Source organism: Globicephala melas, chromosome 2 (genome assembly GCF_963455315.2).
Source record: "Globicephala melas chromosome 2, mGloMel1.2, whole genome shotgun sequence".
Taxonomy (NCBI): domain Eukaryota; kingdom Metazoa; phylum Chordata; class Mammalia; order Artiodactyla; family Delphinidae; genus Globicephala; species Globicephala melas.
Window position 1 is genome coordinate 92,322,447 of NC_083315.2, and position 21,901 is coordinate 92,344,347.

A 21,901-nucleotide genomic window follows, 5' to 3' on the forward strand; every position below is an offset into this window, starting at 1 on the left:
ATGTATGAGGGAGGGTGTGCATTTGTGCAAACTCTAAATGTGACTGACGCTTTGTGGGTGGATGGGGAGAAGATGTGTGTGTGTGACTGGAGGAGGTTGGCTGCCTTTGCAAATACATGCCTGCAAAGATCTCCCTTCCTTTTGTAAATGCATTGCTTGGAAGGAAACTAATCGAATCAACAGGAAATGTATTTGACCTAATGTATGAGCAGATGTCCTAGGAGTTCCTGTCCTCAGAACAGAAGCAGAGCCAGTTATGATCTATCCCAGGAGAGAGGAAGGGCCAGCAGCAGCCCCTTATTATGGGTGGAGCTAGGTTGGGCCTTGGCATCACCCTACTCGTGTGAAGTAAGTATTTGCCCACTCTCTGCCTTTTATAATCCACGACTGTCCAAGGAGGCCAAGGAGCCAGAGAAGACAAAGACAAAACTGGAAATGAGAACCACCTGCCCAGAGCAGCAGAACACCTTGATGGCAACTTCCAGCAGTCTCAGGAAGTAGCTGCTTCAGCTTTCTCAGAGTTAGGACTCCACCTCCTGTCCCCACCTCAGGGAGTGGCGGGGAACCAATGTGAGTTATGGGGTCATGGCAGTCTCACTGGCCCTGTGACCAAGACTATATTCTTTCCCAACTACTGGTTAAAGAGGTAAGAGTTGGGAAGTTCCCTTTAAGGAATGGGGCAGACCACAGACTGTCTGTGTTCCTCATCACCTTAGAGAATGCAGGGAATCTATGACTTTGGGGCTTGGAGCAAAACTATGTTACAGGTGTGATGTCAGGGGTGCTGGGGACTATTGCTGTACCTGCCAAACATCCCTTGCCTGAAATCCCTAAGCCAGAAACAATGTCACTCCTTGCCCAGTTGATGATGAAGCAGAAAGTAAGTTCCTAGGAAAGACCACACTCTGAAAGGGGTATTTTCAAATGATCAGGTTTTTCCCCAAAAGCAGGTTTAGGAAGTAGAAAGAGAGCAATAAGCTTGGGGTTTCTGAAACAGCAGATGGGTCCAAACGTGTGGAAGAAAAACAGTTGTCCTCTTCAAAATTTCACCTAGGGATGGCCCTGAGAGAAAAAATGTATGTGTGTGTGAATGCCACATATCTGGCTGTCTGTAGTGCTCTTTTTGACCCACTTTAATAGCAACATGGCAATTTAGGCTATTTTCTAAAACCTTTTTTATTATGGAATATTTTAAACATACACACAAGTAGACAGAAGAGTATAATGACTCCCAAATGTACCCATCATTCTGCTTCAATGATTATCTTAGCCAGTTGTGTTGTATTATCCCCAATTTTTTTTTTTGTTCTTTTGCTGGAGTTTTTAAAAGCAAATCTTAGCCATATAATTAATTTCAGCTGTAAATATTACACTGTGTATCTGTAACAGACTTAAAAAAACTCATCCATATATAGATTCAGATGGTTACATACAGAGATAATTATGGATATGTGTATATATAACAGTATACACATATATTTTCTTTGTCAGCTGAGGAGGGCCAAAAAGCAAGACACCCCAGTAGCAATGAGTATACCTAGCACCCAAATCTTGGTTTCTAATACCATTTTCCAATAAAAAGAACCAAGGATCCTTGGAGAAATGGCTGATTCTAGGACTGGAGGTCCAGTGGTTAGGACTCCTCGCTCTCACTGTCAAGGCCCTGGGTTCAGTCTCTGGTGGGGGAACCAAAATCCCACAAGCCATGTGGTGTGGCCAAAAAAACCACACACACACACAGAAAATGATGGGGTTTATCAAAGGGTCAAATATATATAAGTGAATAAGTTATAATTTATTAATAATTTAAAAGTATATTATAAATTAATAAGTTAATTCATGGAGAGCATATACAAATCTCCCATGCAGAATTACAAATAATTTATGTAGATACTCCAGCCTCAAGGAGGGGGAGGACCTGGAACTTCCCTGGTGGTCCAGTGGTTAAGACTCCACACTCCCAATGCAGGGGGCCCGGGTTCAATCCCTGGTCAGGGAACTAGATCCCACATGCTGCAACAAAGATCCCACGTGCTGCAACTAAGACTCGGTGCAGCCAAATAAATAAATATTTAAAAAAAAAGGAGGGGGAGGACCTAAAACCCATAACCCCAGTCTAATCATGAGAAACTCATCAGACAAATCCCAATGGAGGGACATTCTACAAAATATCCTACCAGTATTACTCTAAACTGTCCAAGCCATCAAAATAAAAAAAGTCTATGAAGCTATCACAGCCAAAGGAGCCTAGGGAGTCATGATAACTAAATGTAATGTGGTATGCTGGATGGAACAGGAAAAGGACCTTAGGGAAAATTTGAGGAAATCTGAATAAAGTATGGAGTTTAGTAGTAACAGTATGTCAATATTGGTTTTTCAATTCCAACAAATGTACCATATTAATGTTAGATGCTAATAACAGGGGAAACTGTGTTTGGGGTAAATGGAAGCTTTCTTTCTTTGCAATTCTTCTGTAAATCTAAAGCTATTCTAAGATAAAGTTTATTTGGCACTTCCCTGGTGATGCAGTGGTTAAGAATCCTCCTGCCAATGCAGGGGACATGGGTTCAAGCCCTGGTCTGGGAAGATCCCACATGCTGCAGAGCAAGTAAGCCCATGCACCACAACTACTGAGCCTGCACTTTAGAGCCCATGAGCCACGACTACTGAAACCTGCACGCCTAGAGCCTGTGCTCTGCAACAAGAGAAGCCACCGCAGTGAGAAGCCCGAGCACCCCAATGAAGAGTAGCCCCACTTGCCGCAACTAGAGAAAGCCCACACGCAGCAACGAAGACCCAATGCAGCCAAAAATAAATAAATTTTAAAAATAAAATAAAGTTTATTTTTCAAAAAGAACCACATCCATACCCAACACATTTTTTTTTTTTGGCTGCGTTGGGTCTTCGTTGCTGCGCCTGGGCTTTTCTCTAGTTGGGGCGAGAGGGGGCTACTCTTCCTTGTTGCGGTGCATGGGCTTCTCATTGCGGTGGCTTCTCGTTGCGGAGCATGGGCTCTAGGCACGTGGGCTTCAGTAGTCGCGGCTCATGGGCTCCAGAGCGCAGGCTCAGTAGTTGTGGCGCACAGGCTTTGTTGCTCCGCGGCATGTGGGATCTTCCCAGACCAGGGCTCGAACCCATGTCCCCTGCATTGGCAGGCGGATTCTTAACCACTGTGCCACCAGGGAAGCCCCATTTTTTAAAAAAAAACACATTTTATTTATTTATTTGGCCGTACCACTTGGCTTGCGGGATCTCAGTTCCCCAACCAGGGATTGAACCTGGGCCGTGACAGTAAAAGCACCGAATTCTAACCACTAGACCACCAGGGAACTCCCCATACACAATAAAATCTTTTAAAAATACTTAATATCATATAAAACTCAGTTTGTGTTCAGTTTTCCCAAACAGTCTCAAAAAACGTCATTTTATAAGTTTGTTTGAATCAGGATACAAACAAGGATGACGTGTTTAATTGATAGTCTCTTAATGTAGTTAGAGATGATCGTTAGATCTAGATGCCTGACTAGATTCAGCTTCAATTTTTTGGCATGAAGACTTCCTAGAACATGTTTTGTACTTTCAGTGGCATCATATCAGGGGGCACATTATGTCCAGTGGCCCCACTTTTAGTGATGTTAAGATTCATCAGTAGGTTAAAAAGTTGACCACCTGATCCATACTAAGTTCTCATCAACCTTTTACCTAATAGCTTTATCAGTTATTGATGATTACTGTCTGGAGCGATTGTTTGATTAGTGGTTGCAAACAGTGATTTTCTACATTCATTCTTCCTGCATTTTTGGATCCAATTTCCCTCCCTCATTCACCATAACTTCTGAACAGTCAGTACAATTTGGACCCCCAAGGTTGGCTAAATCCTAGTGGCTGAAATTTACTGCTGCACTTGAAACCAAGAGAACTAAAGAAGGATTCTGTAGAATACTTAGAAAGTTGTTAGAAATGCAAATTCTTGGGTCCTATTGGAGACCTACTTTATCAGAAACTCAGGTGAGGCCCAGAAATCTGGTTTAACAAGCCCTCCAGGTGTTTCTGATGCCTGCTAAAGCTTGAGAACTCCTGGACTACCACTGGCTGCCCTAAGACAGCCTTCAATCAAGCAATGATTTACTGAGGTCCTATGTTCATGGCAATATGTTGGGTGCTGAGCATTACAGATGCAAAAAAGAAGGCCTGATGCCCCCAAGGAACTCACAGTCTATACAACGGAACAGGGTACGTACTGATGAAAAGGTAACTGGAGACAGTTGATCGTGGGCAGTATGTTCCCAACATGGCACACAAGTGGTGCAGATGGAAGATTCCAAGGAAAGTTCAGTGAGTAGGCCCAGTTGGCAAAAGTTTAGAGCTGATTCCAACCAGGCCTTAAAGGAAGAAAAAGACTGGGGTGGGATGGAAGGAAAAAGAGACATTGGCACGAACAAAGGCAGGATGCTCAAGAAGTGAATCACCTTGCAGGCAATGAGGCTGTTTTCTCCTCTCCTCATTATCACCATTCCTGCAGTGTTTCTTTCCTTGGGCTCACCTTTCCTTTTTCCTGGTTATCTTCTTGCTCGCCCATAATCACATAGTCGAGTCTATGCAGGTTTCTATGTGCTGTCCCTGAGCTTGGGAGTGTAGGATGTGGTAATCCGGGCTGGTGAGTGCGGAAGGGCGTCTGAGGAACCCTTTGCCTCTGTCACGGGTGTTGTATGTGTACAGAGTGTCCGCCCAGAGCTTCCGCGCTGCGGTGGGACGCGGCAAGCGTAATACCTTCAGGCTCAAGACTCCTGAACACCAAAAGGGCAAACCCCACCCAGGAGTGGGCGGAGCCAGGACCTGAAGAGGCGGGGCCGGGCTGCGGGGCGGAAGCTCAGAACTGGTGGCGGCGGAAGCCCGGCCCCAGCTGGGCAAGATGGCGGCGTCCAGGTGGTACAAGGCCAAGTAGGTGGCTGGGCTAGCGGGACGGACTACAGGAGATCCCGGCGGAGGGCTCTGGTACAGGGTATCCAGTTCTTTGTCGGTGTCTGCCCCAGTGTCTTTGATCTGGCCAGGAGCGGCCGCGGCCTCGTCGGTGCGGAGATCCTGGGAACGGCCCTCCATCCGCGGGCAGCATAGGCTAAGACTCCGTGATTTTTCTTTGTTGACGCGGGTGGCCCAGGAGCGCCCGCGACCGTAGAGCCCTAGGGGCCGTTGTGGGGCCCGACAGAATATATCTTGAACTGCTTTGGTGAAATTTATTCCTAAGTATTTTATTCTTTTCGATGCTATTGTAAATAGAATTGTTTTCTTAATTTCGTTTTCTGATTGTTCTGTAATACTGTATAGAAATACAAATGATTTTTATATATTGATCTTTTACAGCCCAAGGTTTTTAATAATTTGAATACTTTTCGGCCAGGCATGTTCCCACCAGTATGATACCGAATCACCACTCCCCGGTATGACACATTTATCCGCCTGGCTCCTAATGACATTTTCCTTAGGTCCCCTATGGTTGTTCTTGAAAGTTTTTATCATCCACAGATTGTAAACAATCTAAGATGGCAGTAAATATTGTTGCTGGGCTATTGACATCAGGGAGAGCTAAGTAAGGAGGGAATGGCAATAAGGTATGAATGGGGAGGAATGAGTCCACCGAACCCAGGGAAAAGGAGCCTTTTCTGATGCACAAAAAAGAGAATCAGAGGGCTTCCCTGGTGGCGCAGTGGTTGAGAGTCCGCCTGCCGATGCAGGGGACACGGGTTCGTGCCCCGGTCCGGGAGGATCCCACATGCCGCGGAGCGGCTGGGCCCGTGAGCCATGGCCACTGAGCCTGTGCGTCCGGAGCCTGTGCTCCGCAACGGGAGACGCCACAACAGTGAGAGGCCCGCGTACTTCAAAAAATAAATAAATAAATAAAGAGAATCAGAGTTCAGTTGCAGAGGGCCCAACATCTTTACTGCTTCTAGGAGTGAATGAGAGTGAATTCCCTACACTGAAGCAGTGCTGGAAAGAGTCCCACAAGGGAGGCAGCTGGAGTGTCAAGATGCTGTCGAGACCAAAGCCAGGGGAGTCCGAGGTGGACCTGCTGCGCTTCCAGAGTCAGTTTCTTGCAGCTGGTGCAGCCCCAGCAGTACAACTGGTGAAGAAAGGAAGTAGGAGTGGTGGTGATGCTAACCCGGACAGGCCTCCACTGCAGGATCATCGGGATGTGGTGATGCTGGACAGTGAGTGGCTGTGGGTATGAGGTTGAAAAGGAGAGCGGTACAACTTCAGGGTCTCTCCCTCTTCCTGATGTGGCTGGATTCCCCATCATTATTTCAGAACTGTGTAACCTCTGTTGCTGCAGCCCCATTTTACATATGAAGAAACGGAGGCTCAAAGAGGTTAAATACCTTGCCCAAGGTGACACAGCTTGAGCCAGCGCTGCACAGCAGCTGCCTTTCTTTCTTTGGCTTTCCCCTAGCCCTCAGTCTCTTCCTGGGAAGATATGAGTAACCTCACATCTGGGTTTTTTTCTTTCTCAGATCTCCCAGATTTGCCCCCAGCTTTGGTTCCTGCTCCCCCAAAGAGAGCCAGGCCCAGCCCCGGCCATCCCCTGCCTGAACATGAGGACCCTGAAGAGAGGCTGAACAGGCATGATAAGCACATCACTGCTGTCTTGACTAAGATTATTGTGCGTCTCACCCTGGTTGAGTGGGGCAAGGCATCCAAGGGCAGAAAGGATGTTGCGTGTGGGTGGTGAGCCTTATTGAGCAGAGAGTGATTCAGAAAGATGGGACTTTATCCCCGTGCAGTCAGGTTGGGGGCTGGTTTAGAATCACTATGACTTAAGAAGCAAGATGGGTTCATGACTCCTTAGGGTGAGGTTCTAGTCATATAGAACTGAGGCTAGTAGGATAGGGTCCAGCCTGGGGAAATCTCTGTATCTTCACTGCTTTGTACTTTGTTGCTGCAGGAACGAGATACAAGTTCAGTGGCTGTGAATCTGCCTGTGCCCTGTGGCGTTGCTTTCCCTCCTGTATTCCATCGCTCACAGGGGAGACAGGTAGGCAGCCGTGACCTCACATGGAGGACAGTCTTGTGAGCATCATAGTACATATTCCCCAGGTAGATAATCTTAATAATGATAAGCAATTCCATTGTTAAAACAGCACCACACTAAGCACTTTATATGCATTACTTCATTTGATCCTTATAACAGCCATGTAATATAGGTATCATTATCTCTATTTTTCAGATAAGGAAACTGATAACTTTTGCAACACCACACATCTAATAGATAGAAGAGCCAGAAATCCAACCCAAGTCTGTCAGACTTCAAAACCTATGCTTCTGTAGAGCCCTGCTTTCTCTGAGGACTAGGGTTGTGACCCTTGGAGATTAAGCAAGTCTCTTGTATCTCTCTTTGTTCCAGCGACCTTTGTATAAAGAGGTTGAGAAGAGAATGGGGTAATGAGCATCAGTCACCTGGGTTTTCTTTTTGCCCCATAGGGGAAGCCAGCAACATCTGGTAAGAGAAGTATCTTTGCCCAGGAAATTGCAGCAAGGAGAGCATCTGAAGCCAAGGTCCCACCAGTTGGAGAAGTTGCATCTACCTTGCACCCACCAGAGGGTGAGCAGGGTTTGAAGAGGTTTGGGCTCAGCCTTTTTGTAATACACATTTGTAGAGTCATCTTTGGATATACATCTTCCCTGCCTCAAATCTGAAGTGCATTTGGGCCATCTAAAGAGGAGCCATCCGATATCTCCACTTAGACTATTGAGTTTGGGCAGCTTGGGTCCACATCTGGGTCTTAGGTGCAGGGAGAAGGCAGGGCATTACTTGACTGTAGGAGAAAGGAAGGGGATAGAAGTGTCTGGTAGAGACTGTAAAATAAAGACGTAGGCCAAGATTCTTTTAATGGTGCAAATTACTAGCAGAAGAGCTAGGGGCAGGCCCCTCGAGGCAGACGGCTGCCTAGACATCCAAGAGAAGAGTCAGAAAGTGGGATGTTTCTGAGGGAAACTTCTAAGTCCAAGGGGAAAAATGAGTAGAGAGGTCATCACCCCAACCCAGCCCCAGGATGCCCTGGAGTCTTGTGCCAAACCCAGAGGGGTCTCCACTCTTTGCCTGGGAAAACTCTGGGGCTTCCATCTGTCTCCAGAGCTAATGGGATTAGAGAAGAGGGACAGAAGGCCCAGTTGGGGTGAGGCAATGAAACTGATCGTATCCTTCTTCCAGGTGCTGCAACCTGTGAGGCACTCACACCTAGGGAGCAGGGCAGCCAGCTTCCATGGAACAGCTACAGCTTCCAGGGACCCCATCTGGTTACAGGGAAGGGGCTCAAAAGCCAGGAGGCTGAGCAGGAAGCCCAGACCATCCATGAAGAGAATGTAGCGAGACTGCAAGCCATGGCTCCGGAGGAGATCCTGCAGGAACAGCAGCGGTTACTGGCTCAGCTTGGTACGGGTACCAGCCTTTCCTGCCAAGACCGGGCTAGGAAGGGACTGTCATTTATTGAGGAAGGCTCACTGTGAGTGCCAGGCAGAGTACTTTAACACATTTCATTTTGTCCTCAAACTGTTCCTGTGAGGTCGGAGGTACTAACCTCATTTATTTATGAAAAGATAAAAACAAAAAAAACTGAGGCTCAAAACTAAGAAATTCTCCCTCAGGTCACACAGCCTGGTACCACATCCTGTTAATGAACACCAATGAGATATAAACCCAGTTCTACCTGGTCTCATGGGCTGTGTTCTTAACCATTATACCATGTATACTGTACTACTGTAGTGTAGTATACACTATTTTGGCTGTACTCTAGTACAACTACAGGGTACTCTATTATGTGATGCTGTGCTATACTACACCTCCCCCCTAGTTTCTGTTCACCAAAACAATAGTGCCAAGTCAATCTGTTCCAAACTATGTATCTAGCACTTATATAGAGCATACCATATATTAGTTTTGTTTTCTTTTTTTTTTTTTGCTGCTCTGGGTCTTCATTGTTGCACACGGGCTTTCTCTAGTTGCAGCAAGTCGGGGCACCACTCTTTGTTGTGGTGTGCGGGCTTCTTATTGCAGCGGCTTCTCTTGTTGCAGAGCATGGGCTCTAGGCGCGCAGGTTTCAGTAGTTGTGGCACACGGGCTCAGTAGTTGTGGCTTGTGGGCTCTAGAGCGCAGGCTCAGTAGTTGTGGCACACGGGCTTAGTTGCTCCGCAGCATGTGGGATCTTCCCAGACCAGGGCTTGAAACTGTGTCCCCTGCATTGGCAGGTAGAGTTTTAACCACTGCACCACCAGGGAAGTCCCCATATATTAGGTTTTTAGTGAATATTTGTGCATAAATAAATAAATAAAATAGTTGAAAGTGAGAAACTATTCCCCTAAATGCCTTCTTTTTGGCCCTCGTCAACATTGATTCATTTATTCCACAGCCACTTACTTTGGGCCTCTGACCTGAAGCCAAGCACAGGGATGGGCAGACTGGCCTGGACCAGGGGACTGTGAAGGGTGGAGGGATAGGCGGGCAGGCAGGTCCCAGTGACAGATATGGGTCATCGAGGCTACAAGAGAGCCCCAGGGCTTAGGCCAGGGCTGGGAAGTGGCTTGTCTTGGCCTTGGCGCCCCCAGACAGGCAGTATTAAGCAGACTTCAGGTGTATGGAGGCTGGGGAGGATCTGCCCCCACCCATTCTCCCCTCTATGCTCTCTTCTAGATCCCAGCTTGGTTGCCTTCTTGAGATCTCACAGCCGCACCTGTGAGCAGGCAGAAGAGAAGGCCACGGGGGAGCAGAGGCCAGGAGGTCACTCTGCTGAGGTCACTGGAGAGGAGCCCATCATGCCAACTTCTGCCAGTGAGCCCAGGCAGGAAGATAAGCTGGAGCCAGGAGCCCCAGGTTTGGAGGAGGAGGGGACTTCTGGGGAATAAAAGTAGAGGGAAGTATTCCTTCTCCTAGGCCTGGCAGATGGGAAGAGAATCTTCTCTGTCCTTGAACATCTAACGTTAATCTTCATTATTGGCTTGAAGTCAATCTTCATTTGCTGATGCATATATTCTTCCTGCATGTGCTTCCTGTTTTCCTGTCCTGTTACTGCTCCTTCTCTCCCTTCCCTGGTAAGAAACAGCACAATGTGATGGCTGAATGGCCCCCTCCCCCTCCAGACCATCTGCCCCCTGCCTTTGCAGTAGCTGCCCCAGCTCTGGCTCCATCCATCCCACAGTTCTTTCTGCCTCTGCTCTCAGTGTTGGGAGGATAATGGCAGGGTGGTGGGAGAGGAAGGGTCTGACGCAGGTCTTGTGAACATGCCAGACCTGAAGCAGAGAGGCCAGTGGGAGCACTCATCTTCCAGGAACTGGATGATTTTATTAGTGATTAACAAAAGAAGAATTGAATTAGGAGAGCCAAGAACCTCCTGCCCCTGGATGAACTCTAGGCCAGTTGAGCAGGTTGGATGGGGGTGGTGGGGGTGAGGAAGGAGGAGGATATTGCAGGTGTGTGTTTCTGTATCTTGCTCTGCTGAAGTATAGCTGCCCCCTCCTCATTGTCTCCACTCCCCTGCTCCTTTAGAAGGTCGGTACTAGAGAGTGGAGAACTGTGGTTTCCCTGCTGTATGTGGTCCTGCCTTCCTCCTCTGCTTCCTCTCTCTTCTCTTCCTTATCTCCTCCGCTTCCTCTTTCCTCTCCCAACAAATCTTTGGGGTCAGAAAGGGGCTAGAGCCCAGGACGGGGTGTGTTCTGCCATATCAGGCATTCCAGCCCCTGGGCTGTGCCATTAGTCAGAGCTCTAGGCAGAGGCTGCCAGACCCTTGGGCAGAGGTGGATGTGGCAGCTTCTGGATGAAGGCTGGGACCCCAGTGGATCAGTGAGCTGAGCCCCTTAGGGAATACTACTCTGCTTCCATCTCCCCAGCTCTGGCACTGCCCGTGACTCCCCAGAAAGAATGGCTGCACATGGACACCGTTGAGCTGGAGAAGCTCCACTGGACCCGAGACCTGCCTCCACTCCGACGGCAGGAGACTCAGGAGGTGAGGAGAGCCAGCTGGCCTACAAGGGCAAGGTGGGGTGGCAGTGAGTGGGGCTGCTGTCTTGCACCCAGAACTTAGGCTTTTCTCTTCCCCCAAGCTGGAGAAACATCTCTCCTAGTGCTCACCCCCCTCTTCCTGCCTGGTCTCTAAGGCCAGAGGAGCCCCACTTCTGGTCAGAGGTAGTCAGGCCCTACGTCCTGAGAGGCCTGGGATTACAGGTGAGGAATGGCTGTGGGGAAGTTGCTGGTGCCCCCAGCCCATAGTTCTCTTTCTGTACCCATTAGAGGATGCAGGCCCGATTCAGTCTTCAGGGAGAGCTGCTGGCCCCCAGCGTGGACCTTCCCACCCATCTGGGCCTACACCACCATGGAGAGGAGGCGGAGGTGAGGCGTGGGGTCCAGGGAGTACTGGGCAGCTCTCAGCAAGTGCTTTTAACAACCATGTGGAGAAGGACTGCTGCTCAGCTGCCTTGGCCCTTCTGTGCACCCTATTCCAGTTCACGGCCTTACTGTCTTTTCAGATTTTTTTAAAAATATTTATTTATTAGTTTATTTGTTTGGCTACACCGGTCTTCCTTGTGGCATGTGGGATCTTCATTGCCGCATGGGGGATCTAGTTCCCTGACCAGGGATCGAACCCGGGCCCCCTGCATTGAGAGCGCAGAGTCTTAACCATTGGACCACCAGGGAAGTCCCTGTCCTTTCAGTTCTTAGGCTTGAAATCTTTCTCCTTGTTCCCTCACATTCCAGTCAGTCGCCAGAACTTGCCAATTCTGTTTGTCACCTCCCTACAGTGCTTCCTCGATCAGAGCCTTGATCCCTCTGGTCTGTTCAGTCACCATGTTCCACTCATTCCGTCTTGCCGTTCGCTTGCTCCCCAACGGGTCTGCCGTAGTGATTTCCCCTGGCCCAGCTCAGGCTGTCCCTTGCCTCAGAAAGTTTCCTCGCTCAGGGAATTCTCCCAGAATAAGGTCTTGGCTCCTCAGCACAACAGAACAGCCTTCCACCATCTGTCCCTGCTGACCCCACAGCTCTGCGTCCCTCACTTCTGCTGCACATTCTGTTGCCTCCTCCCCACGTACCCGCTGTGCTCAAGGACCTCCAGGGCTCAGTTCCTGAAGCCCACTCCAGGGAACGCCTTTCCCCTCTGCTCCATGCCAGGCCATCAGAGCTCTACCCACCCACTGAGACCACAGCACTTTTCCAGGTGCCCCTTCTCTCTGTCTCCTGTTCTCTGGTTGCAAATTAAACACCGATTACTACATTCCTCCCAAACTGCCTTATGCTATGGTTACTTGTACGCCAGTCTTATTTTCTTTACCAGTTTGAGGGTCCACGGAGAGCAGAGGCAAGAGACATCACTTACTTTTCTTTGTCTTCACCTTGGCACCTGACTCAGTGCGTGGCAGATAGGGGTTGCCATGTATTTGTTGGTGGGTGCTGTCCTGTGTCTTGGCTCCTTCTGACTTCTTGTCCCTGTTCCAGAGAGCAGGGTACTCCCTTCAGGAGCTGTTCCACCTGACACGCAGCCAGGTGTCCCAGCAGAGAGCACTAGCGCTGCATGTGTTGGCCCAGGTCATCGGCAGGGTGAGTGGACTGTTGGCCTCATCCTGCCCGCCCCCCTCCCCTTAGACTTTCCCACCTCCTGCCTGTTTCACTCTGACTCACTGGCCCATACACCAGCTGTGTGTGGGTCACACTGAGAACAGGATAAACCCAGGGTCCTAGCTGGACAAGTAAAGGGTTTAGGACAGAGACTGTAACTTCAGCGTATTCAGCAATGTTTTATCCTCCTGCCCTCAAGGCCCAGGCTGGCGAGTTTGGGGACCGGCTAGTGGGCAGTGTCTTGCGCCTCCTTTTGGATGCTGGTTTCCTCTTCCTGCTGCGCTTCTCTCTGGATGACAGAGTGGATGGGGTCATCGCAGCTGCAATCCGGGCTCTTCGGGCTCTGCTGGTGGCTCCTGGAGATGAGGTACAACAGGCATAGGAATGAGGCTTCAAGGCATTAGGGTCCCTACGCCTCCTGCTGGGGCTGCCCTCGTTGATGATGCTTTGCCAGGCAGAGCACAGAATGGGGTGGCTGTGTCACTACCTTCTAAAGGCCCCAAAGCCTAGGAACCTTGCCTCTCTGTCCTTTGTGCGTGGCTTTTGCCCTCTACTTCTGGACCCGCTTTCTGGCCTGATGCCTTCTTCCTCTTCCCACCTTCACACTCTTTCCTCTGGCAGGAGCTCCTCGATAGCACCTTCTCTTGGTACCATGGAGCTTTGGTGTTCCCTCTGATGCCCAGCCAGGAGGACAAGGAGGACGAGGATGAGGATGAAGAGCCCCCAGCAGAAAAGGCAAAAAGGAAGAGCCCGGAGGAAGGAAACCGGCCTCCATCTGACCTGGCCCGACATGATGTCATCAAGGTAAAAGTGCTGGGGCAGCTGCACTTGTCCCATGACCTCTGGGGCTGGCACATGTTGGGCAGGAGGGGTCATCAAGGCCTAGGGTCCAGTTGCATTTGGTAGTGGGTTTGTGTCTCTGATCCTCAGGGGCTCCTGGCTACCAACCTGCTGCCTCGGCTACGCTACTTGCTGGAGGTGACCTGCCCAGGACCTTCTGCGGTCCTTGACATCCTGGCTGTGCTCATCCGCCTGGCCCGGCATTCCCTGGAGTCAGCCACAAGGGTGAGAAAGAGAAGGAGGCAGGGACTGGGCAAAGAGCCTAGCCAGGGCTTGTCTTGACCCTCAGCCTCCTTACCTCCCTTTTCATCCTGGCCTGCACAGGTCCTGGAGTGCCCTCGGCTGATAGAGACTGTGATTCAAGAGTTCCTGCCCACCAGCTGGTCCCCTATGGGGGTGAAGCCTACCCTCAGTCTACACAGAGTGCCCTGTGCTCCTGCCATGAAACTTCTTCGTGTCCTGGCCTCGGCTGGTAGGAATATTGCTGCCCGGCTGGTAAGCAGAACACAGGGCAAGGGATGGCGGCTTGAGACAGGGGGCTGGGGGCTAAGCATAGCCCCTGCACTCTGGGTGGCCCAGTCATGCCATCTTTCTCTTCGTATCTGTTCCAGTTGCCTAGAAATAGAACAGAAACCCCCAGGCAGGAACCTAGTCACCTGGAGCCAAGCGTATCCTGTAGGCCTGCTCTGCTCTCATTATGGGAAGGGAAGCTTCCCTGTTCCCTGGACCCAGGCCAGAAGGGCCACATACAAATAGGCATAGCCAAGGTGCCCAGCAAGTGCTTGCTAAAAAGAAGGATGGAAGGAGAGAAGAAGGGAGGGATGGATGGGATAGTTTCACCCTAGCCCAGAACCATGACCCTCTGGCACCAGAGGGGCCGCAACAGGGATGAGTTGAGCCAGTCTCTGTAGTGAGAGAACCTGAGGCCTGGAACTTCAGGCTCCCAGCTGATCCTGATCCCCAGACTCTCTGCCCAACCCCAGCTGAGTGGCTTTGATCTCCGAAGTCGCCTGTGCCGCTTCATAGCTGAGGCTCCCCAGGATCTGGCCTTGCCCCCAGAGGAAGCCGAGACACTGAGCACTGAGGCCTTCCGTCTGTGGGCCGTGGCAGCCTCCTACGGCCAGGGAGGTGACCTTTACAGGTGAGGAGAGACAAGGGTAGGCTCCCTCACAGACCCCTCCAGCTCTGCACTCTGGCCTTGATCAAGGTTCAAGCTCGGAGGGAGGCTGAGTATGAGAAAGAGGTGATTCTGGGAGAAAGGAAGAAAATTTGGGGGTCAGGACTAGCCGGGGGAGAGTGGAACAAAGCTGGGTTAACCACATTCTGTGCACCCCAGCTTGGTATCTTGGTGAAATCAGATTTAAATTCCCTCTTGTGGTGGAAGCCTTGAGGGGCTACCTCCTTCCCTTCAGCCCCCAGCCTTCCTTCTTGAAACCGTCCCAGAGTCCGCAGCCCTGGCCTCCCTCCTGCTCCTCCTCAGCCAGACTGCAGATGCCCGGGGCCGGGCCTTGCTTTGTGTCTTCTGTTTCCATCTCCCTTCTCACACTGAAGGGCGGTCCTTCTCCCCACTCACCAGGGAGCTGTACCCTGTGCTGATTCGAGCCCTGCAGGCTGTGCCGAAGGAGCTCAGCAGCCCCTCCCCGCAGCCCCTGGCTCTGCAGAGGGCAGCCTCACTGCTCACCGTCCTCACCCAGCTGACCCTAGCCGCCGGTAGCACCACCCCTGAGCCCAGAAGGTAGGCTGTAGCCCTGAGCCGCTGGCGGTGACATCCTGTCGGGAGCTCTGGGACCGGTGGGAGTGCTCCTCCACAGGGAGAGGGCAGCCAGAGCTTCGAGGGGAGTCCAGGCAGCCAGATCCTCACGGTGGCCCCTTGTGGCTCTCCTGTAGTGACTCTGCTGAGGCCAGTGTGTCGTCCACTCCTTCCTCAATCACTTGGACGCAGGTGTCTGGGCTCCAGCCTCTCGTGGAGCCTTGTCTAAGACAGACCTTGAAGTTGCTGCCCACACCTGAGACGTGGAGTGCCCTTGGCCCAGTGCCCACTGCCTGCCTGCTCTTCCTGGACGCTTACTACCAGGCCTGGAGCCAGCAGGTGAGTGTTGCCTGCCTGCCTTCCACGCTGCCCTGGGTGCCCTGCCTTCATCTTAGCATTCCACCCTCGTTCTCCCTCTGTCTCCACCTCTCCGTCCCTGCCTCCCCATTTCCACCTTTTCCCTCCTACCTTTCTTCCTCTTTCCACCTCCATGTCCAGTGGAGCTTCCAAGGAGTCGTGTTGGTAGGGACCGTAGAACCCCAAACAGCAGCTTGGCCTCCCTGGAGCCTTTATGCTCTCTCAAGACCCTAGACAGTGGGTGCCAGGGCAACCTCAGGGTCTCCTCTGCCTCTAGAAGGGGCAGAAGGCAGAAGCTTCTAAACACTGACTCTTGGCCACGCGGAATCATGGGCTTGGCCTGGGTACACGGGGTCCAGGAGAATGGGGCTCCTGGGCCATCAGCTCAGTGAGTGTCTTGGTCTTCCAGCCAGGCTTGTGCCCAGGGGATTGGCTTCAGGACATGGAGCGCCTGTCGGAGGAGCTGCTGCTGCCCCTGCTGAGCCAGCCCGCTCTGGGCAGACTGTGGGATTCGCTGGGGTGTGTACTGTGTGCGGTTGTGAAGCCGGGGGTGGGGCGGGGAGGCGGCAGTTTCGCTCCTTGTGGGGCTCCTATGCCTGGCTCCCTGGTCCATCCCAGGTGGAACCCCCCAGCCTGAGGGAAACCTGAATCCTTAGCAGGCAGCGACTGGGGGCTCCAGGGAACGTGGGCACTGTCTGCACGGCCACGTTTCCGCTAGCCTTGGTTGCAGACCAAGCAGCTGTTTCCAGCCCAGCACATATCAGGCCAGAGCCCCCCTCAGTGTCTCCATTCTGCTTCCAGGTGCTGCTCCCCTCTCTGCAACCCACAGTCCTGTGCTCCGGCCCCTGAAGCTCTCCCCAGCCTCGTGTCACTGGGCTGTGCAGGAGGCCACCCTCCTCTTAGTCTGGCTGGCTCAGCCTCCCCCTTCCCGTTCCTCACGGCCCTCCTCTCTCTTTTCAACACCCTGGGCTGGATCCACAAGGGGCTGTGTGGCCAGGTGAGCACTGGGCGCCTGGTTAGGGGGGCAGGGGACCAAGATGGCAGGAGTCAGAAAGGGGAAGGGCGCCCCTTGGGGAAGAGAGGCGTCTTCTGCCAGCACCCATTTCTCTGAGTTTAGCTGGGGAAGGGGCAGCTGGGGAGCCCTAGAGGGCATCAAAGTCACCTTGTGAATCTGAAGCTTGCTTTCCTCAGCTGGCTGCCGTATTGGCTGCCCCAGGACTGCAGAACTACTTCCTCCAGTGTGTGGCTCCTGTGGCTGCTCCACACCTCACACCCTTCTCCGCGTGGGCCCTGCGCCATGAGTACCACCTGCAGCACCTGGCACTCACCCTGGCCCAGAGAGCGGTGGGTGCCCCCAACCCCCATCCCTCTGTCCCCGCCCCCTCATTATCCCCATCCTGCTTCTCTGGAGCTTGTGCTGCTTTTGGCAAGCCGTGCAGTTCTACTTGCCTGCAGACATGCCCAGGCCCTGTGCCCATCAGCATATATTCTCTTCCTCACTTCTCTTTGCTTTGTCCCCCCTCACCGCCTCTGCCTACTCCTCCCCCTTCCCCCCTTTTCTGTCCACAGGCAACACTCCAGCCAGTGTCAGCCACCAGTGCTGCCCTCTATCACGGCATGGCCTTGGCCCTGCTGAGCCGGCTGCTGCCCGGAAGCGAGCACCTCGCCCATGAGCTACTGCTGAGCTGTGTGTTCCGGCTGGAGTTCCTCCCGTAAGTCCAGGGTTGGTGGCATCAACTGAGCGCTTTGAGAGGCTGCTGTGGTGGTTGACAGAGCAGCCCTGAATTTGGGGCCAGGAGACCTGGGTTTCTTTCTCTTTCTTCCATGGATTACGCTTAACCTGTCTGAGTTTCCATTTCCTCATTAGTAAAGTGAGGATGAGGATAATATGCTAGAGTATTATTATGAGACTTCTGTGACTGTATGGCTGAAAAATGGTTCTAAACTAGCTGTACGCTTATAATAGCTAAGTGTTACCCAGTGCTTACTCCTTGTCCGGTACTCCCTTAACCGTTTGTCTCTATTTTAATTGTTTTACCTGTACCATGAGAGTGTGTATTATTATCATTATTATCCCCACTTTACTGTGAGGAAACTGAGGCACAGAGAAGTTCTGTAAACTTGCACCTAGGTAACTGGCTCTAGTGCGCATCCTCTTAACTGCTATACACACTACATGGAAGGTTATTAGGGGAACAGGGAGGAGCGGGATTGGACCTAGGAGCCTCTGGGAAACCCTGGAGAGCTGGCATGGCCTTGTGGGTTCTAGCCCTCATTTTTGGCTTTTGGGTTCTGTTACAGGGAAAGAGCATCAGGGGGTCCGGAGGCAGCCGACTTCTCTGACCGGCTGTCCTTAGGGAGCGGCGGGGACCTTGGGTGTGGGCGAGGGACTCTACTAGCTCAGGCCTGCCAGGACCTCCCCAGCATCCGCAGCTGCTACCTGACCCACTGCTCACTGGCCCGAGCCAGCCTGCTAGCCTCTCAAGCCTTGCACCGAGGGGAGCTCCAGCGAGTCCCAGCCCTGCTGCTCCCTGTGGCTAAGGAGCCTCTGCTGCCCACTGACTGGCCTTTCCTGCCATTGATTCAACTCTACCACCGGGCCTCAGACAGCCCCTCGGGGCTTCCTCCTGCTGACACTGTGGGCACAGCCATGCGGGCCCTGCAGTGGGTGCTAGTCCTGGAGAGCTGGCGCCCCCAGGCCCTCCGGGCTGTGCCTCCTGCTGCCCGCCTGGCACGGCTCATGTGTGTGTTCTTGGTGGACAGTGAATTGTTCCGGGAGACCCCAATACAACGTCTGGTGGCAGCCCTCCTAGCCCGGCTCTGCCAGCCTGAAGTCCTACCAAACCTCAACCTGGATTGCCCACTTCCTGGCCTGACGTCTTTCCCGGATCTCTATGCCAACTTCCTGGAGCATTTTGAGGCTGTGTCTTTTGGGGACCACCTCTTTGGGGCCCTGGTTCTCCTCCCCCTGCAGCGTCGGTTCAGCGTCACCTTGCGCCTTGCCCTCTTTGGGGAGCACGTGGGAGCCTTGCGAGCTCTGGGCCTGCCTCTGACCCAGGTACTTTCTCAGCCCAGCAGGGCCCACCATGGACATCCTGTCCTGGGCCTTGGAGGCAGTCCTGAGCCGCAGGGAGCCTTGGTAGACCTCAGGTTCCTTATCTTACCTCTTGGAGGCTTTGAGGAGATTAAGAGAATACATGAAAAGGGTTTACTGTGATGTCTGGCGTACAGTAGGTACAGTAGGTACTTATTATTAAAAAGGCACGGCTGCTTGCTCATGAGGTGCTACAGTCTAGGTAAGAGATGTACTAAAACCAACATAGTTCTCAGGTATTCAGATTCTAGGTGTTAAGTCAGGATTCAGAGAAGGGAAAGATCAAAGTGGGCTTCCCACAAGGAGAAGCCTTTGTGGAAGAAGTGGGGATTGATCTGGGCATGGAAAATTGGGTAGAATTTGGACTGTTAAGGAGAAAGATAGAATGTGCCTAGTGGAACAGCATAAGCAAAAGCTCAGAGGCAGGAAGGAATTGACAAGATGGGAAGAGGAAGGAGTCTATGACAGATACCAGCTTGGGAACTTGTTGGAAACAAAGCTAATAAAGTCTTAGAGGGCCTCAGATAACAGGTTAAGGAGTTAAACTTGTAAGCTGTAAAGAGTTACTAATTTTTTTAAGATTTGTTTTTTTATTTTCATTATAACTTATTTTGGTAAGCTTGAAATACAAACATTTTAATATATGTATGTAAGATATAAATGTATATTTTGTATAAAAAAATTAAAATAAAATATAAAATAGTTTTAAGAATTAAAAAGAACATTACAGGGAATTCCCTGGGGTTCCAGAGGTTAGGACTCCATGCTCTCACTGCCAAGGGCCCGGGTTCAATCCCTGGTCAGGGAACTAAGATCCCACATGCCACGTGGTGTGGCCAGAAAAAGAATAGATTAAGGGAAAAAAAGAACTTTACAGTTATCCATAATCCCACTGCCCAGTAGTAATTATTTTGATTTACCTTTTTTCAGTCTTTTTTTTTTGGCTGCACCTCGCAGCATGTGGGATCTTAGTTCCCTGACCAGAGATCAAACCCGTGCCCACTGCATTGGGAGTGCAAGTCTTAACCACTGGATCACCAGGGAAGTCCCTGTGCATATATATTTTTATAAAATTGGGATCATTGCATAATGTTTTCTTCATTGAATGTTAGGTAGTAAGCATTTCTCACATCATTAAATAATCTAAGAAATCAACGTTTTTATTATTATATCATAATCCATCGTGCAAGTGTGTCCCAGTTTATTTTATCAGAACCCCTTAGTGGGCATGAAAGTTGTTTCTGATTTTTTGCTATTTTAAGTAACACTGTGATAAACACCATTGGACATAAACTCATAATCATTTCTGCGTAGAATTAAGAATAATTTTTTTAGAAACAATTACTATTCCAAAGAACATTAACTTTTGAAAGGTTTGCTAATAGAATTGAGCAGCTGAACATGACATTTTGAAAGTTTTAAGTAGATTAAGCAAGTAGTAGTAGCAGTAGAAATTCATAGCTGCTTCTCAGTTTCCCAGTTTCCGCTGCTTTTGAGCTCTTTAGTCTTTAACCTTGATCCTTGTGATGGATGTCTGTTTAGGACCGGATCTCTGCCCTCGTGGTTTGTTTCATGTGACCATCAACCATCCACCCTGTTGTCCAGTGATACACATTCCACCCTGACCCTCAGCTTGTCTCATTTCCCCTGTCACAGTTGCCTGTGTCCCTGGAGAGCTACACAGCGCCTCCTGAAGACAACCTGGCCCTCCTTCAGCTCTACTTCCGGGCTCTGGTTACTGGTGCGCTCCAATCACACTGGTGCCCTGTGCTCTATGCTGTGGCCGTGGCTCATGTCAACAGCTTCATCTTCTGCCAGGACCCAAAGAGCTTGGTAAGTTACGTCCCCATCTCCAGAGGGAGGGAAGGAACCTGCAGTTGAACTGAGCCAGCTGGGGAGGAGGTGAGGTCCAGGCCAGGTGAGTGATAGGCCTGTGGCCTGGTGCCACCTCTCCCTCTTCTGCCTCTAGGATGAGGTAAAGGCTGCCCGCAGGAGCATGTTGCAGAAAACTTGGCTGCTGGCAGATGAGGTAGGGCGGGGCACATCTTGGAGGGTGGGAGAATGGAGGGTCTTGGGGAACAGAGATCTCAACAGGATCTCACTACCCACTTCATAAAGTTTCTTCCTTCTTTGCAGGGTCTTCGGCAGCACCTTCTCCACTATAAACTTCCTAATTCTGCCCTTCCAGAGGGTTTTGAGCTGTATCCCCAGTTGCCCCCTCTGCGTCAGCAGTACCTCCAGAAACTGATCTCAGGGGTGCTCCAAAATGGGGTTTCAGAGACCTAGTATAGCTGCTGCAGAGGAAGAGATGGATACATTCTCCTGGGGTTCACCAACAGATGCCTGGCCAGAGAGAAGGGCTTTGTGTCCTAAGAGTGTGCAGGAAACAATAGAGCAGAAGGCTTGCCTTCCTAGGAGCAAGCTCTTTGAGCTTTTTTGGAGATTGGTGAGCCTACCCTTATGTCCTGATATCTGGAGCTCAGGATCTGGGGCTTCTGAGGGTCTGTGCTGGGAGTGAGGGGTGACTTAGCTATATACCCCTTCTTGGGGACAAGACATACTAACTACACCTCTTCCTCTCCCCACTTAAGGCCAGGGTATATGAATACTGGAGCTGAGCATTGAAATAAAGAATTTTTTTATCTTCTGGGAATTTGATTTGGACTGATTTCAGATGTACTAGTTCAGGATTAGTATCGAGGAATGGGTTATCTCTGGGGGAATCAGGACCACTGTGAGAGACATGGGGGAGGAATCATGAATGGGAGGTGAAAACTGAGTCCACATCTGGGACAACAAAAATGTGGGTCCCAGTTCTGGAGTGAAGCCAGGCCAGGGCGGTGCTCTTGGGAATGGGGGGCGCTTCTAGAAGGACTCTCATCAGTCCACTTGGAGTGTAGGTGTGCTAAATGAGGTTAGCATCTTGTCTCCTTATGGTCCCCTATTTCCATCAACGGCAATCATGAGACAAGAAGAAGCCGGAAATCAGACTGGTGCAGTAGCTGTCTATCTTAAATCTGTTTGGGCTGCTATCACAGAATACCACAGGCTGGGTGGCTTTTGAACAACACACATTTATTTCTCACAGTTCTAGAGACTGGGAAGTCCAAGATCAAGGTGCTGGCAGATTTGGTATCTGGTGAAGGCCTGCTTCCTGGTTCATAGGCAGCTCTCCCATGGCAGAAGAGGCAAGGGAGTTCTCTGGGGCCTCTTTTTATACGGGCACTAATCCCATTTTACCCATGAAGGTGGAACCGTCATGACTTAC

At 50.9% G+C, this 21,901-nt stretch overlaps 1 protein-coding gene and 1 non-coding gene across 5 annotated transcripts; one reads left to right on the forward strand and one right to left on the reverse strand.

The window, feature by feature from the left end:
* The first annotated feature begins 4,760 nt into the window (after positions 1 to 4,760).
* On the forward strand, positions 4,761 to 21,286 carry RPAP1 (RNA polymerase II associated protein 1). 4 transcript variants are annotated; one of them, XM_030843041.3, is made up of 25 exons: positions 4,761 to 4,941; positions 5,949 to 6,206; positions 6,507 to 6,655; positions 6,938 to 7,027; positions 7,474 to 7,594; positions 8,204 to 8,425; positions 9,680 to 9,859; positions 10,873 to 10,988; positions 11,273 to 11,371; positions 12,473 to 12,574; positions 12,792 to 12,959; positions 13,214 to 13,396; positions 13,523 to 13,657; positions 13,757 to 13,927; positions 14,416 to 14,573; positions 15,009 to 15,167; positions 15,320 to 15,521; positions 15,949 to 16,058; positions 16,341 to 16,536; positions 16,731 to 16,883; positions 17,109 to 17,251; positions 17,841 to 18,597; positions 20,290 to 20,466; positions 20,603 to 20,662; positions 20,770 to 21,286. In XM_030843041.3, exons 2-25 carry the CDS (start codon positions 6,026 to 6,028, stop codon positions 20,917 to 20,919), a joined length of 4,182 nt encoding a protein of 1,393 aa, XP_030698901.1. In that variant the 5' UTR covers positions 4,761 to 4,941; positions 5,949 to 6,025; the 3' UTR covers positions 20,920 to 21,286. The 4 variants fall into 4 exon arrangements, with proteins under 4 accessions (XP_030698901.1, XP_060150425.1, XP_060150426.1 ...); XM_060294442.1 differs by having other exon boundaries at positions 4,887 to 4,995; XM_060294443.2 differs by having other exon boundaries at positions 4,914 to 5,002.
* Positions 11,605 to 11,677, reverse strand: TRNAE-CUC (transfer RNA glutamic acid (anticodon CUC)). The gene has a single exon. It is a non-coding gene; the product is annotated as a tRNA-Glu (tRNA).
* Positions 21,287 to 21,901: the final 615 nt, after the last annotated feature.

Excerpts from the sequence above, each read along its gene's own strand:
- RPAP1 (XM_030843041.3), top strand. The coding sequence starts at position 6,026 with ATGCTGTCGAGACCAAAGCCAGGGGAGTCCGAGGTGGACCTGCTGCGC. Across the intron at positions 9,860-10,872 it reads GCTGGAGCCAGGAGCCCCAG|CTCTGGCACTGCCCGTGACT; the intron begins GTTTGGAGGAGG and ends CCATCTCCCCAG. Across the intron at positions 13,928-14,415 it reads GGAATATTGCTGCCCGGCTG|CTGAGTGGCTTTGATCTCCG; the intron begins GTAAGCAGAACA and ends GCCCAACCCCAG.